The 17,508-nt window shown below is 46.4% G+C and overlaps 1 protein-coding gene across 3 annotated transcripts in view; it reads right to left on the minus strand.

The window, feature by feature from the left end:
- Positions 1-17,508, minus strand: part of LOC110971125 (E3 ubiquitin-protein ligase RNF31-like) — an 89,273-nt gene that overhangs the window by 19,257 nt on the left and 52,508 nt on the right. For all 3 annotated transcript variants that reach the window (XM_051953323.1, XM_051953321.1, XM_051953322.1), the window contains 2 exons: positions 5,249-5,359; positions 2,429-2,477 (listed from right to left, as the gene is read on the minus strand). In XM_051953323.1, coding sequence (XP_051809283.1) covers positions 2,429-2,477; positions 5,249-5,359 — 160 coding nt within the window. The remainder of the gene's footprint in view (positions 1-2,428; positions 2,478-5,248; positions 5,360-17,508) is intronic.

A 17,508-nucleotide genomic window follows, 5' to 3' on the forward strand; every position in this document is an offset into this window, starting at 1 on the left:
ATAGGAGCGAATTTCAGATGTCGTCCAACCTCTTCCTTGCACCACACTGTGCCATCTTTTGCGGTCTCCGTTAGTGCGGTATCCAGCCGTTTTGTCCTCTTCTGGGGAGGAGGAGCGTCTTCCTCTGCAAATTGAACAAATTTATATCGTTAGCAAAGACAAATGTACCAATGTAGAAAAGAGTCAAATTATATCACATCTTTTCATTGTTCTGTTTGTCTCTATTCTGAACTCTGTCAGTATTGTGGCCCTTGGTTCAGAAGTTCACATTTTTTGGGCTCCTTCTGTGAAAACATTGATGACCTCTGATCTAAAATGTGTCATTTTTTATCTAGAAATTTGTAAAAAATAAATAAATAAATAAATAAATAAAATAAAATAAAAATCTTGAAGTTAAAAAAATATTCCCCAAAAGAACAAAATCTTTGAAATTAAATGTGAAGTATTCTGAAACAGAAATTTGATGTTTGAGAAATCTTACCCGAAAACTGCTCCGAGTCAGAATCTGACTGAAGGTCTATGTCCTCTCCATCAGAGTCAAAAGCGCTTGTTTCAGTCAGAATCATTTGCAAAGCCTGCTCAGTAGTGAATCTTCTCTGCATCTTTTTTTTGGAGAGGTCTTGGAGCAGATGACGAACTGGCAGGTTGTCCACTGGGATCTTGTATGTCTCATATAGCTAATGTAGCTAATGACCACAAAAGTGTTTTTCAGACTTTTTATGCCAATCCCCCCTGGGAAGGGGGAGCATATTTCCTCCCACCCCCCGCCCACACACACCTTTCACACCTTCCACACCTTCCACTGTTCTCCCATCCAGAAGCTGCCACATAATTAGCGTAATGATCAGTCCACATCCCAGGGCAGGAGCAGAATCCCCCCTGGGAAGGGGGAGCATATTTCCTCCCACCCCCCGCCCACACACACCGTTCACACCTTCCACTGTTCTCCCTGCAAGAAGTTGCCACATGATTAGCATAATGCACATTCCGGGGCAGACAGAGCAGGACAGGAGGATTAAATGATCCCTCTTCAGTCCTTAAAGGAGTATCCTAAAAGCATAGTCTTGCGAGTGTTAAGTAAAGCCAGCTAAGAAAGTATAGTTGAAGTTTTCGCAATAATTAGAGAATAAATGTGCTGGAGCTGGTAAAGACATGTCTACCTCGTTGCCATGTTGCCTTTAGTTCTTAAAGTAATGATGGACTATTGTTTCTCTTTACTTAGCTGACTGGTTCTTGCCATATGGATTCTAAAAGTTGTCAAACAGGGCTGTCAACTGTGTGTACCAACCCTGTTAAGAAGGCAAGAAATTCCACAAATTAACCTTGACAAGGCACACAGTGAAAACCATTTCAGGTGACAAGCAACAAGCTCACTGAGAGAAGGCCAAAGGTTTGCAAAGCAGTAATGAAAGCTAAGGGTGGCTACTTTGAGGAATATTGATGCTCGGTTTGAGCTTCAGCAAGTTGTCTTGACCATGACCACATGCCTAAATACATCTTGTTAGTTGCTGACCAGTAAATGAAAATGATTTGAAACACAATATTTGCCATATCACATTATTATTTTGTTGCATACTCATTAGTGTGACACATGGTACCACGATTACCACCCAGCAGCATTTATTTAACTTAGCTGCAGTTCAACTCCAATGAAACTATCAGGTAATCACTCAACATAAAGATGTACTCATAAATGATAATGTATTATTATTATGGCACGTTAACACATAAATTAATTAACATCGACAATTATTTTTATAGCACATTAGTGCAGTTCTTTTATTATTATTATTATTATTATTATTATTGTGATGGACTGGTATGTTGCTGATGTTGACATTTCAATTTTTACTGCTTAGTTCGAGATTTACCTAATGTCAGTGAACATGCCATGTTTAGTTAGCTCACCTCTGACTGGTTCAGAGTCAGCAGTAGTATGTGTGTTGCTCCGTGTCGATGTGTGTTGAACGAGAAAATAGTATCTGTCTGCTGGCATAACCTTCTTGAGTGAGAGAGAGCTGGGAACAGCAGCTAATTTTGGAGCTCGGTTATATGGTTATTGTAGTTATTTTGTCATTGACTACGGCCCATAGTAGCCTGTGTGAAGGTTCAATAAATGACCAGAGAACGAGATAAAGTCTCACTCATTCAACACAGAGGGTCACTACAATATTATAGTGAAAGTCCGTTGCTCACTGGCTCTGAATACAGACAAACTATGGATCACAGGAGAGCTGAATGATGATCAGGACTTGGGGTGGACATCGTCATATTTCACACATACAGTGCACTAGAAATTTGATAAATGTTTTTGTACTCTGGTCTCTAAACATTTCAAAGTAAAGAAAATATTTTACATATCATGACAGGAATATAAAAAGTTAAAATGCAAAGTAGGGAAGGAGACGTGCGTGGGGTTTTTGCCTACCTGTCTGTGTTACAGGAGGAGGTTCAGAGTTGAAGGCTACTCCATTATTCTGTGTGACAAAGAAACATGATTTCTTATTACACTGGCCCTGAGGTGCAAAACACAACATTAAACAGAACTATAAATCAAAATAGAGAACATGTTTTTTTTAATAAACACATCACATTACAACATTAAATTCCCATTAAATTCCCATAGATAGATGTGGGGCTCAGAGCTCCACACAGTCCAACACTCCAGACAACCCCTGCCCAGAGACCCAGCTCACTATACAGGAGAGAGACGTTAACAGGCTATTCAAGAGGCAGAACCCCCGCAAAGCAGCAGGACCTGACTCTGTCTCCCCCTCCACCCTGAAACACTGTGCTGATCAGCTGTCTCCAGTCTTCACTGACATCTTTAATGAATTACTGGAGACATGCCATGTTCCAGCCTGTTTCAAGACCTCCACCATCATCCCTGTCCCAAAGAAGCCAAGACCCACTGGACTTAATGAGTCGCTCTGACCTCTGTGGTGATGAAGTCTTTTGAGCGCCTTGTGCTTCCCCACCTAAAAGCCATCACAGACCCTCTTCTGGACCCCCTGCAGTTCGCCTACAGAGCCAACAGGTCTGCAGACGACACCGTCAACCTGGCTCTCTACTTCATTCTGCGGCACCTGGACTCAGCAGGAACCTACACCAAGATCCTGTCTGTAGATTTCAGTTCTGCTTTTAACATGGTCATCCCTGCCCTGCTCCAGGACAAGCTCCTCCAGCTGAGTGTGCCTGCCTCCACCTGCAGATGGATCACAGACTTTCTGTCTGACATGAAGCAGCATGTGAAGCTGGGGAAGCAAGTCTCCGAGACCAGGACCATAAGCACTGGCTCCCCTCAAGGATGCGTTCTTTCCCCACTGCTGTTCTCCCTGTACACCAACAGCTGCACCTCCAGGCACCAGTCCGTCAAACTCCTGAAGTTTGCAGATGACACCACCCTCATCGGACTCATCTCTGATGGGGATAAGTCTGCTTACAGACTGGAGGTAGACAACCTGGTGACCTGGTGCAGCAGGAACAACCTGGAGCTCAACACCCAGAAGACAGTGGAGATGGTGGTGGACTTCAGGAGGAACACAGGCCCCCGTGCTCCCATCAAGCTCTCTGAATCCACAGTGCTCACCGTGGAGTCTTTCCGCTTTTTGGGATCCATCATCTCCCAGGACCTGAAGTGGGAGATGAACATCACCTCCATAACCAAAAAGGCACAGCAGAGGATGTACTTCCTGAGGCAGCTGAAGAAGTTCAACCTGCCAAAGACTATGATGGTCCACTTCTACACGGCCATCATAGAGTCCATCCTCTCCTCCTCCATCACCGTCTGGTACCCTGCGGCCACCGCTTGGGAAAAGAGCAGGCTGCAGCGCATCATCCGCTCTGCTGAGAAGGTGATCGGATGTAACCTGCCATCTCTCCAGGTTCTGTACACCTCTAGGCTTTTAAGGCGCACAACCAAGATCTTGGCCGACCTCTCTCACCCTGGACACAAACTTTTTGAACCCCTCCCCTCAGGGAGGAGGCTGCGGTCCGTCAGGACTAAAACCTCTCACCACAAGAACAGCTTCTTCCCCTCTGCTGCATCGCTGATAAACACTGCCCGTGCCACTTCAAATCAGCTCTGTTGACTATATTAATTACTACTGCGTAGGAACTGTATATACCTTGTCTATTTTATCCATGTTTCCTACATCTCTTTACTTACTATTTTATTTCATTTTATCTGTACTTGCACCAAGAGCACCAGAGAAAATTCCTTGTAAGTGTAAAAACCTACTTGGCAATAAAACCGATTCTGATTCTGATTTACAGCACACTATCCACAAATGTGTGCACTCATATTTCAATGCAGTGAACACCGTAAACTAAATTCCATCAACTCCATTAAGCTGGGTTGCGTGGAAAAGTCAAGTTTCACCATCTGGGGATTGACTATTTGTCACACCCTCTCCTGTGCCAGTGCGCTGACTCAGCTGATTAGGAGCAGCTGGGGAGAAGCACAGCTGAGTGCGATGAACAATCAAGAGCAATCTGCTCAGTATAAACCCTGGCACTTCCCTCAATTCCCCGCTGCATCATTGCCACATACCTGGATCACCTCGTCTGCCACCCCCGCTACATGCTGCATCCCGTCACCCGCACTCCGTCATCTGAACTCTATTCTCAGTGAGTCATCTTGCCGGCCCTGTCCTTCCGCTTCACCCCGGAATCCCTCGCCCACTCCGCCTCCCTTTTCCGTCTGCTCCCAGTCCGTCTACTACTGGGTCCTCACCCCGTCTCTGCCGCCATCTCCCTCAGCTCTGCTCTCCACCTGGTTTCCCGATTCCCATCCTGGACACCTTGTGAGTTTCCCCACTCACTGTTAGTTTGGCTTGGTTTTCATCACGGCTCTAATCCGTCGCTTTTAGTTTTGTTTGAATTAGTTAACCCTCCACCACAGTCCTGCACCATCGCCCTCAGTTTAATTAGTTTTGTTTTACCCTTTTCCTGTTAATTTCCCTGCACCTCCCTTATGGAGTGATTTCTTGTTTAATATTTTGTTTAATAAATTCTATTTAATTCATTCTGCCTGTCTGTCGCCTGCTGCATGGGTTCACACCTGCCCGTTCATGACACTATTATTATGTGAAACAAAGACCACTCATAGAAATAAATTGTGATATTAACTCCTTTATCTTGTATCCCTGAAGCTGGCGGTGCCTTAAGCAGCTGTTATGCTTTCCTATTTCTAAAACAGCCCAAGCAGATGATGGGTGTATGTATGTATCTGTGTATATGCACATACCTTCAGTAAAGCTTGCAATCTGGAAGGTTCCCAGTCTCTCAGATAGAAGAGACAGTCTCTGGGATGATGGGCATGGAGTCCTGTCACACTGCACTCATCCACTGCACAGGTCTGAGGAGGAGACACCTGTCACTTATTCAGGTCTATTAAATCATCTCTATGAGAAGTTTTATTCTGGTCGACTAAAATCTGCTGATGAGAAATGTTCAGAGCAGTATTTTTTTTCCTAAGACAAGGCTTACAATGTTTGCACACAGTATCCCTGCACATGGCACTTTCTTTGAGTCCTGAACTTGAGTCACCACTTAAGCCACCAAGTGGAATGCATATTTGCATAATTGGAAGACGAGTGTCGAAGAAAGCACAACACTTTAGGCTAAGGTTTGGCCATAATTGAGCTGGTGGAAAAATGTGCTTGAGATGGTGGTAAAAAGTGTGCGTGCAGGGAGCTTAGCACAAACTGCATAAGGATACAAGGTAGGTGGAGCAGGCAGGCGGAGAGCTTGTGGTGAAGCAAGGCAGAAGATCCAGTCAGCGAGTAGTTGAAAAGCCAGTGTTCATAAACTGCAGAAGTTAGGTAGTTAGGTAGGTTGCCATTTGCCCATCATGTAGGAGCAGAATGCCTGGCTGTGCCACACAAGCATCCAAACCCTGTGTAAAGCTATCATATATGTCTCCATTTTTAATCAATCCAAGTGAGAATCATCTTCGGAATTCCAGTCCACCGATTTTTGTAGGACTAATCTTTGTCGTTTCCCGTTGCACAGGAAGTCTTTGATAATTTGATCAAATTATCAAAGAATCTTAAGTATTATTTCACTAGCAAACACCACACCACAACAAACTGAGTTTAGAGATTTAAAGAGGGGGCTGCACATTTCCTTGGTGGTTAGCATTGTTGCCTTGCAGCTACCAAATTCCTGGCTCCTGTCCCAGTCTGGGCGTGGGATCTGTCTGTGTGGAGTTTACATGTTCTCCCTGAGTATGTGTGGATTTTCTTTGGGTACTCTGGCTTCCTCCCACAGTCCAAAAACATACTCAGGGTAATTGGTAATTCCAAACTGTCTGACTGGTGATCAGTCCAGGGTGTTCCCTGCCTTCACCCTAAGTCAGCTGGAATAAGCTCCAGCTCCCCTGCAACCCTAATGAGGATCAAGCAGTGTATAGATAATGGATGAATTTAAAGAGGTGCTGGTTGCTGCCTGATTCTGTGGACCCACTTCAGTTCGCTTATCAGCCAAACTGATCTACAGACGATGTCATCTCCCAGGTTTTGCATACAACTCTCACCCAGCTGGAATGGCAGGACGGGAACTATGTGAGTCTGCTGTTCACTGATTTTAATTCAGCCTTCAACACCATAGTCCCCACCAAATTCCACACCAAAAAGACCAGCCTGGGGCTCAGCACCTCCCTGTGTACCTGGGTCTTTCACTTTCTGCCAGATAGAACTCAGGTGGTCCATGTGGGCAGAAACACCTCATCAACCAGTGGTACGGAAACAGCACTGTTCGTGACCAATGAGCCAAGCAGAGGGTGCTGATGTCAGCAGAGCGTACCATGGGTACAACCAGAGCTCTAGAGATAGTAAGAGTTGCGACACTCATGCTCTCGCAGCGGGGCGGTCACGTGGTTCATGTAAGCCTGAATAGTTCCAAACAGGCAGCGCTGTCATTTCCTTCTATGGGACTGAGAGCGGCGATTTCACGGTAAAAAAAGGAATAAAATCACACCTCCAAGTATTTGTTTGATTATTAATTCATTGGAGTATGTATGTAAATGTCAGTTTTACATTTTGAGCCGTAAGGTGACATATTAAAGAGACTTTTGGGGTTTTGGAGGGAATGTTTCACATTCGTGTTAGCATGGAAAATCAACTTTTACACAGAAATGTAAGATGATTGAAGAGGTTAATTTTTGCCCAGCTGGATTATTGTATTTCCAGACAATGTCTATATTTCTCTGATTCACTTACCCGTAGTCTGGGAGTTATTGAAAAGCAGAGTAACAACAGTCCATTCAGCAGATAGTGTCCAGCCACTTCTGATGAGGCAGGAGTTGACTCACTATAACCATTTTAAGACATACACAAAATATATATTCAAGAATAACAACTCATTATGCTTTGATGAATGAAATAGTATGTTTTATTGACAATGGGAGAAACAATGAGGGTCTTCGTGTCTTCAGTGAGGGCTCTCGGGATACTGGCGGATAGATAGATACGATAGATATTAATAAATATATTTGTTAAATACTTACAAGTATAAGTTTATGCATTATAAAGGGTCTCATATAAAGGACGTAGTCTTGACAATTAAAAAGAGGTAGCGATGTAGCTAGGGAGCTTTCAAAGAAGAGCTAACAAGCACATGGCAATGCCTGAAAGTCGGTCATCTGCCAATATTCACAAATACAGATAAATGTATGCACCACAAAGGGCTTCTGATATAATATAAAGACGTTAAAATTAAAAAGAGGTAGCGACTCATCAACAATTAATCCATCAATATATCCCTGGAGATAACTTCACAGCTAACAGCAGAGTCGAGCTAAAAAAAGTAGCAGAAATTCGGTCGTCTACCAAGATAAAAAATATATATAATTACGCTGCACAAATACAAATAAAGCTCAGCATATGCATCATAAAGAGCCTCTGATAAAATATAGGCAGTTGACAATTCAAAAGAGGTAGGCATTTCATCAACTTACCTCCACATATACTCAACGACCTGCAGTGCAAATGAACTGTGGCTATCACTGTCGAAGCGGTGCTTGGAACTAAACAAGCCTCCACAACCCGGAAGTAGACCGAAAGAAAGCGTACAACGGCACCCTATGGGAGTGTCGCAACTCTTACTATCTCTAGGGCTCTGGGTACAACCATAGACTGTTTATAAAGATGGACGTAGCACCCTTGACGGCACCCGTTGGTTTCTGCACTGAGAAAATGAAACCTCCTCCTGGTTGAGATCTTGGATTTTTGGAGCCAGTGATGTCAACAACATTCTCAGAGGGCGGAACCGGCGAGCAAGCGATTGGTCAGACTAACTGAGAGCCAAGGACTCTCTGCCCCTCCCACATTTATGGCTTCTGTTTACTGACGCTGCTGCTAACAACGTTAACAAGTAGTGCTAAATTCTACAGGTAAGTATTAAAGTCATCTTTGTTGTACTCTTCTCTATATCGGGACAATATCACATATAAAGCAGTGAAGTTACAGACTGCCTAACAATATAGCCTCTGATATAAACATGTTCTAACATCCATCCATCCATTCTCTATACACTGCTCTATCCTCACTTGGGTTGCGGGGGGTGCTGGAGCCTATCCCAGCTGACCCGGGCAAAGGCAGGGACAGGTTGCCAGTCTGTCACAGGGCTACATATACAGACAAACAATCACTCTCACATTCACAGGGACATTTTAGAGTAACCAATTAACCTCAGCATATTTTTGGACTGTGGGAGGAAGCCGGAGTGCCTGGAGAAAACCCACAGGCAGAACATGCAAACTCCATGCAGAAAGATCCCAGGCCGGTGAACCGGGGGATCTTCTTGCTGCAAGGCGAGAGTGCTCACCACTACTCCACTGTGCAGCCATGTTCTAACATTGTGTTTTAAAATTGTTCTGTAAATCTGAGATTACGTTTCCTAATTGAGTGTTAACGCTGATGCTAAATCAGGTTAGTCAGTGCCATAAACTAGTTAACTGTAAGCTGCAGCTAAGTATCCTGCAGGTCACAGCTGATTAATCATAATGGATTGATAACTGCTGTTTTAATGATCAGCAGATAAATAAATCTGTTTATGTTCTTCCACAGAACTGTTACTGATGAATGTTAATCTCTGTTTAGTTCTGAGTTAATGTTCTTTGTTTAAGACATTTTTTCCTCTACAACAGTGTATGGTCAGATAACTGTGTGGAGTTCATGTTAATGCTCATGATACATTAAAAGAAACGAGAATAAACTGTATTGTCCATCTAATGCAGTAAAATGGTCTATAGCCTCAACCAGGAAAACAATCATTTCCAGAAGATCAAAAAAAGAACCAAAATACAACACTCCATCGTGTTCCATTCATATCCTGATGTGTTCACTCTGATATTAAATGTTCCAGCAGTTGGAGTGAAAGAACCTTGTAGATCTTTTCCTCACTCTTAGTGTATTTTCCTTCCAGCCTTGGTCTGGATCATTGTGAACATCTAGTCTGATGGACTGAGAGCTCCAAAGAACAGGAACATCCAGCTGTGGTTGTCTGAAGTCTTTTCTCCTTCATCGCTGTGAGGAATAGCAGCACTGATGTCCTCCTCATCCTTCCAGTAATAACAATAATGCTGCAGATTCAGCTCCTTTCATAATACATCTTGTCCTGTGACTGTTCAATTTTTTGTTACAGGCTGGGCTCGGCCCTGCCTCCTCTTTTGGCCGCCTGTTCCCCTGCCGGTCTGTCGCCGGTCTGTGGAGCTCTCTGCAGCTGTTAATCAGTGGATTGGTCGCAGCTGCGGGAGTTCCACACCTGTAGTGCATTTCCATCTGCTGCTATAAAGACCAGCTTCACATGGCAGGGGACGGCGGATCATACTACTCATTTCAAGGACAGCCTCGGGAGGCATGAGTCCTAGAGAGCCCACCAGCCACCAGAGCAACCAGTGTTCTCCCCCTGCCGTCCTTGAGTGAAGGACTGGACCCCTGCCGCCCTAGCCAACTAAGGGCGTGGACCCTTCACCACTCCCTGAACTGCCCTGACTGGCCGAAGAGGGCCACCTGGACTGCCGCTCTCTGGAGCCTGACCCAATTCCCTCCATTCTGCAGTGAGTGCTGGCGATTGTAAATAGGAGACTGTGCAATAAATGCTGTTGATCTGCTTTCCGCTGTTCTGAGTGGTCTCCCAGGGGTTCCCAAAAATTACTTACACTGTCACATTTTTCCATTTCACTGTCAGCAACACAATATTTATTTCATCCATTTATTACATGTGTCTACACATCTTTCAGTTCAGTATTGGTAAATAATGCAGTTTTTAAATGTGCAGTAAAGGTAATAATGAAGCTCTTGAAATGTGTTGTTTTAATACAACATATCTGCTTTAAGTATATGGACTTTTTATATTGTATTTCTGTAACAACAGCAGAGATGAAGCTAAAGGTGATAAATAGACCCTCTGAATTCTTAGAACAGAGAATAATGAACAGCTGAAAGAGTTAGTCTGTCCTTCTGTAAGTTAAAGCTAAACAGGAAGTGGTTCACTGAGGATGTGGTCCATTCAGTCTCCTTCTTTATCTTTCATAGTGAACATGAGACACCTGAGATGAAGAGAGACGTCACAGTATCAGCATCAACAGCAGAGGTTCATTTGAAAGTGACCCTGGAAAGATTTCCTGTGTCATAGTTATTGGAAAACTTTCCAAGTACTGAAAGACAGAAAGGCCTGTAGTCACTTCAGCTTTAGGAGAGAGGATTTTATTCTTCAGCTTCTCTGTTGTTTAAATGTAATAACTGTTGCGTTAATCATTACTTTCGTCATATTCTGGGAGTTTATTTTTCCAATCTACACTGCAGGAAGTACAACGTGAATCAATCATTAAACAACGTAAACAGCTAGAGAGTAGATTTACTGTTTTCTCCAGTTTAACTTCAGAGACTCAGCAGATATTCAGGACGACTGACAACACAGAACCTTAACGTTACGGTTTTAATCACATTTAGGTTTTCTAATTGTTACAGTCATGTGAACCAGCATCTCCACTGACAGTTTTATTACAATTTTTCACAATTGCTAAAACACTAAACCCCATTCTCTGAACCAAATTCTCAGTGGCCTAAACTCATTTTTCGAATCAAACACTCTTTTGGCAAAAATTTAAACACTGTTCAGGTCTTATGCTTAGTTTGCAAAACTCATCTGCTCTTTTTTGCAAAACCTTAGACACATTCTCAGTCACTAAACACATTTCACAACATTTTTGCAAAATTGTAATCACTGGCAGCAAAATGTGAACACAACTCCAACACAGCTGTCATCTTTTACACACAACAACTCAAAATTGAACACGTCTCTAATGATGTGATCAGACCAAGTGGGAAGGATAAAAACCAGTTCAGAGTGCACAGGTGGCACATGTGCTTCCATGGACAATGGATGGAAACATACAGAGAGGCAGAAGAGTTCGCGTGAGAGGTGGTGGACGAGGAGGAAGAGGCAGAGAAAGAGGACAAGGAAGGGGAAGACCTAGAACAGTCATCACGGATGAAATTCGGGCAACTATTGTCCACCATGTCCTGGTTCATGGGATGACAATGAGAGAGGCAGGACAAAGAGTCCAACCCAATTTGAGCAGGTTCTCTGTCGCCGGCATCATCAGGACATTCAGAGAAGACAACAGGTAATTGTGTCTTCGACATACATGTATTTACTGTATATGTTTTTGACATCAAGAATACTACTGTACTTTACTGTAAGTACTGTAATGCTCATTGCAATACTGTTTTTACTGGCTGGATATGTTTGTAAGTGCATTTTCCTCTTTGTAGAATTGAAAGATGACCACATGAGGGAGGAAGGCCTTCTATGTTCTCCAAACAGCAAGAATGACTCATTGTTGACATGGTCCTTCAACATAATGCCATCCGACTCTGGGATATCCAGCAAAGAGTGATTGAAGACCATGTCAACTTTGATGGAATCAATAGTGTGTCTCTGTCAACTATTGATCGTGCCCTCCAACGAAACAGACTCAGCATGAAACAAGTGTACAGGGTACCCTTTGAGCGCAACTCTGCAAGAGTCAAAGATCTGTGATATCAGTATGTGCAGGTAAGTGTAACCTACACACACTTTCCGCACTGATGCTTTCAGTACAACTCTCTGCTCAGAGGCCGACTGTTACTGTAGGCTAGTTGTTGCAGTTGCTCCTTTTACAGTACTGTAAACTATGTTGTATGTAAATCTGGAGTGCATACTGTAAATACACTACTGAAGTAGTCCATATTTCTGTATTACTTACTGTACTAAACTACTTTTTTAAAATCTATTTTTATAGAGAGTCTTTGAACTGGATTCCATGGAAAGGCCCCATGAATACATTTTTACAGATGAAGCAGGGTTCAATCTGGCAAAAAGGAGGCAGAGAGGCAGGAACATAATTGGTCAACGTGCCATTGTGGAAGTCCCTGGCCAGCGTGGTGGCAATGTCACCCTTTGTGCAGCCATAAGTAACTGGGGGGTGCTCCACTGTCATGCAAACCTGGGGCCATACAACACTGAATATCTCCTGGCATTTCTAGGTGGTCTACAGAACGTTATGACTGAACGTGAGCAGCAGAATCAGCAAGAAGTGCATCCCATATATGTCATAGTTTGGGACAATGTGAGGTTTCACCATGCTGTCCTGATTTGTGAGTGGTTCACTAACAACCAGCGCTTCATCAAGGTTTTCCTTCCACCCTACAGCCCCTTCCTGAATCCAATAGAGTTTTTCTCTGCATGGCGGTGGAAGGTCTATGACCTAGCCTAGCTGCGCTAGACCCAGTTCTTAAGACACAAGGGTCTAGGAACGCTCGACAGGGAGGGAGGCGGGCATAAAGGTTGTCTTTCAAATCACTCTGCAGCAATTGGGTAGGTATACAACCAATCAGCGCACCGAATAGGCTGACGTAGTTCCTAGAGCGCCGGATTGTGGCTAAGTCCCATTAGCTTCCCAACAAGCGGAGCCAACTGGTATATTAAGGATTTGCCATATCCCGTCGGCATAAGTCCAAATACGTCTTTCTTCTCAATGAAACACTTCAGTGCCGTCCTTTGTTTATCTTTCAAGTTGAATTTTAGCTTCAAATCTTTAAGGGCTGTGGCCAAAGCCGAGTCAAAAGATAACTGTTTATTGTGCACCGGTTGTTTCTGTCAGAATCGTCGCACCTCTGTCGTCACTTAGTTAAGCCCGCCTTCTGACTCTACACTTCATGGTGATTGGTCCGGCCAGTTTTAGGAGCATCCAACCTCGAGCCTTATGGAGGGTAACTAGACCCACCCTGGCAGAGAATTAAATTCATTGCCATGGGTTGTCTAGCATGGTTAGGCTATCTATGACCAACAGCCCTACACCAGGGAAAATTTATTGGAGGCAATGGAACAGGCCTGTGATAACTGCAGAGTCTTGTCAAGGCTGGGTTTGGCACACCAGAGGGTTCTTCCCCCATTGTCTGGCAAGGGAAAAAATTGCCTGCGATGTAGATGAAGTCCTCTGGCCAGACCCTGCACAAAGACAAGATGTTGGAGACTGAATCTCCATGACCATGACTATGCAGTAGTGTGCTTTAGTTTGTTTTGTATTTATTTTTGTTATGAAAGTGAATTTAGATATCACTTTGACTTCGATTTTTTTTTTTTTTGCTAAATGCATTTACAGTAAAATAAACATTTTCTGTTCACTACATGGACTGTGTGCTGTGTCATAAGTTATTTCATGTAGTGTCTAATGAATGATCTGAGGAAAACATGTTTTTACTTGCTGTGTGTAAGATCTGAATGCATAGTTTGGTTTTGAACACAGGAGAACTGGTTTTGAGGTGATAGTTTGATTTTGACAGAAAAGTCTGAGGTTTTGTGAATGTAGTTTGAATTTTTGGATTTGTGTTTAAGGTTTTGAGAAAATGGGTGGAAGTTTCAAGAAAAGTGTTTCAGCAATTGTGAAAAACTGTAACTAAATGCACCACATTACACTAACACAACGCACTTCAGCCGTTCACATGAAACTCAACACAAACATTGTTAGCTTAATGCTATGTTACTTTTAATCAGGCTACGACTGAGCAGCTAGCTCGGCTATCATCGTTAACTCACATTAAACCCTAATGTTTACTGGATACTAACTCTCTTCTCTGGTCAACACACACACACACAAATAAACTCCATCGACATCTGCAGTGCAAGGGACACATTATATCTGACACTACAGCTGCATATAAAATGCATTAAAAGTGACATGATAAGAAATAAACATTTACTTACCAAACTATCAGAGTCCTTTCAGTGTCTGCTGGTAGCATCAGCCGAAGTTAGAAAACTGGTTAAAACAACCCAACAGGCAGAAAAACTGTCTGTGGAAAAGGTTCTGCTGCTCCACCAATAAATAAACCAACAGTTATATCAGAATTAATCCAAACGAGGAGAGCAGAGTCTCCGCTGCCTCTTCCAGACAACCTGTCAATCATTCCAGACCAGACTGTCAATTAAGAAACCACTCCCCCTGGCTCCACAAAACTTTAAGGCTCTATAAAAACTTCAACACCAATTTATTTTAAGATCAGCCATCTGATCTCTCATTCTGACCATGAAAACTGACAAAAAAAAAAAAATCCTGAGCCATAGAAAAGCAGTCTATCAAATTTTAGTTTTTCCCGTGATGAATTGCGGTCCATGGAGCCAGAGCTTTTTGGAGCCAGCTCCTGGCGGACAGTTTGATATTGCAAGTTTCTGACACTACCGTGTTGGCTTCATTTTTGGAGCCAGGCCCTTTATATACAGTCTGAGTACAACACTCCCCTCCCTCCAGGATATTCACACCAGGAGGAGCGTGGCCAGGGTGAACAGGATCATGAAGGATTCTCTACATTGCCACAACAAACTGTTCGAGTGGCTGCACTCTAGCTGACAACTTCGGCTTATCAAGGTGAAAACAGAAATCCTCAGCAGGTGTCACGGACCGGTGAGCGAACCCAAGCAGCAGGCACAGACAGGTGGGTGAATGAATAATGATTTAATAAACAAATATAAATATATAAATAACAGAAACTCTTAATCAAGGAAGCGGGGGAAAGTAACGGAGTGGAGAAACTAAACTGAATTGAACTAAGGGTGGACTCGAAGGCTGAGGTAAAAGCTAAGCATAAACTAAACAAACAAAGGAGGAAACTCACTAAGAGTCCAGAGAACGGGAGACGAGGTCGAGGAGCAGAGCAGAGGGAGCCGGAGGTGGGGGACGTAATGATGGCTGAGGAGCAGAGAGTCCGGGAGCAGATGGAGGTGGAACGGCAGAGCTGGCAGGGTAATTCAACAGAGAAGCATGTGGTATGCAGCAATGTTCCAGCGTCTGTGTCTTGGCAGAGCCAGGCTTTTATCAGCCACTGATTGAAATTCGTGCCGGCTGTGCAGGAAGCACGGCCGCTCGTTGTTGGCTTGACGAGCCAGATCACTGGAGCAGGAGGGCCGTGACAGTCCCTGCCCCCCAATACCCCCCCACCCCCCACCCCTCCTGGCACACACTTGACCGGTTGTGGTGCCGGCGGGTGACCCCGGGACCGGCAGAGATCCAGCAGGAGGGACCGCTCCGGGTGGCAGCCCGAGGGACGGGCGGGCTGGGGACGGGTGGGTGGGAGGGACAATGTCAGAGGAAGGTTCAGGGGCTGGACAGGCCGGGACTGGACAGGCTGGAGCCGGACAGGCTAAAGGGACCACTCCGGAGGACGGCCCAGGGGCTGGACAGGCCGGGGCTGGACAGGCTGGAGTCAGACAGGCTGAAAGGACTGCTCCGGAAGACGGCCCGGGGGCTGGACAGGGAACTGATAGCCAGGCCGACGGAGGTCCTCCGGACTGGGAACCAGCTGCTGAGTCGGTTGAGGCCTTCTGGAGGCCGGGCTGGGAACCAGCAGCGGGCCCGACGGGGGCCTTCTGGAGGCTGGGCTGGGAACCCAGCAGCGGGCCCGACGGGGGCCTTCTGGAGGCTGGGCTGGGAACCCAGCAGCGGGCCCGACGGGGGCCTTCTGGAGGCTGGGCTGGGAACCCAGCAGCGGGCCCGACGGGGGCCTTCTGGAGGCCGGGCTGGGAACCGGCAGCGGACCCGACGGGGACCCTCTGGAGGCCGGGCTGGGAACCGGCAGCAGGCCCTCCGGGGACCCTCCGGGGATCAGGCCGGTGGCAGGACTGGAAACTGGCGACGTTGGGACACCTCTGGGGATCGGGCTGGGGGTGGAGCTGGAGCCGGTGGCCCCTCTGGTGGCCCCTCCAGGGGTGGAGCCGGAGCAGGAGCCGGAGCCGGCGGCCCCTCCGGGAGCGGAGCCGAAACAGGCGGCCCCTCCGGGGGCGGAGCCGGAGCCCCCTCCAGGGACAGGACTGGAGCCAGAAGTTCCTCCCAAGGTAGGGACTTAACTGAAGGCCCCTCCTGGAACAGGGCTGGACTGGACTGGAAAGGGACTGAAAGGGCTGGAGGGACAGGAGGGACTGACAGGACTGGAGGGACTGGAAGGACTAAAAGACCTGGAGGGACAGAAGGAACTGAAAGGTCAGGAGGGACTAAAAGGACTGGAGGGACAGAAGGAACTGAAAGGTCAGGAGGGACAGGAGGGACTAAAAGGACTGGAGGGACCGAGAGGACAGAAGGGACAGGAGGGAAAAAAAAAAGGACTGGAGGGACAGGACAGGAGAGACCACTCCTGCAGGGGAACCACAGGGTTTTGAAGAGGCACAAAGTCTCAGCAGGTGTTGGGGAGAGGTACTACGCCCCCTCAAGGCTGCCGAGGAGGAGCTATGTCCCCCCAAGGCTGCCGAGGAGGCGCTACGCCTCTTCAAGGAAACGGAGGAGGCGGACGCCTCCTTAAGGCTACAGAGGAGGCGGAGCGCCTCCCTAAGGCTGCAGAGGAGGCGGAGCACCTCTCTAAGGCTGCAGAGGAGGCGGAGCGCCTCTTTAAGGCTGCAGAGGAGGCGGAGCGCCTCTTGGCGGCAGATGGAGCTTTTAGCTCTTTGAAGACTGCAGCGGGAGCCTGTTGCTCCTTAGACGCTGCAGCGGGAGCCTGTAGCTCTTCCAAGGCCGCGGGGGGGGCGTTAAGCTCCTCTAAGGCCGCGGGGGGAGCGTTAAGCTCCTCTAAGGCCGCGGGGCCCGTAAGGGCCGGAGACGGGGCGATGGCCCCCACAAGGACAGGAGACGGGGCGATGGGCCCCTCAGGAACCGAAGACGGGGCGATGGGCCCCACAGGAACCGAAGACGGGGCAATGGGCCCCACAGGCACCGAAGACGGGGCAATGGGCCCCACAGGCACCGAAGACGGGGCAATGGGCCCCACAGGCACCGAAGACGGGGCAATGGGCCCCTCTGGAGTCGAAAGGAGTGAGGCGGCTCGGGGCCTCTCCTCAGCCGGAGGGAGTGGAACGGCACGGGATCTCTCCTCAGCCGGAGGGAGTGCAATGGCATGGGACCTCTCCTCAGCCGGAGGGAGTGGAACAGCACTGGGCCTCTCCTCAGCCGGAAGGAGTGAGGCGGCACGGGGC

The sequence above is a fragment of the Acanthochromis polyacanthus genome, chromosome 9, assembly GCF_021347895.1.
Source record: "Acanthochromis polyacanthus isolate Apoly-LR-REF ecotype Palm Island chromosome 9, KAUST_Apoly_ChrSc, whole genome shotgun sequence".
In the NCBI taxonomy this organism is placed as follows: Eukaryota; Metazoa; Chordata; class Actinopteri; family Pomacentridae; genus Acanthochromis; species Acanthochromis polyacanthus.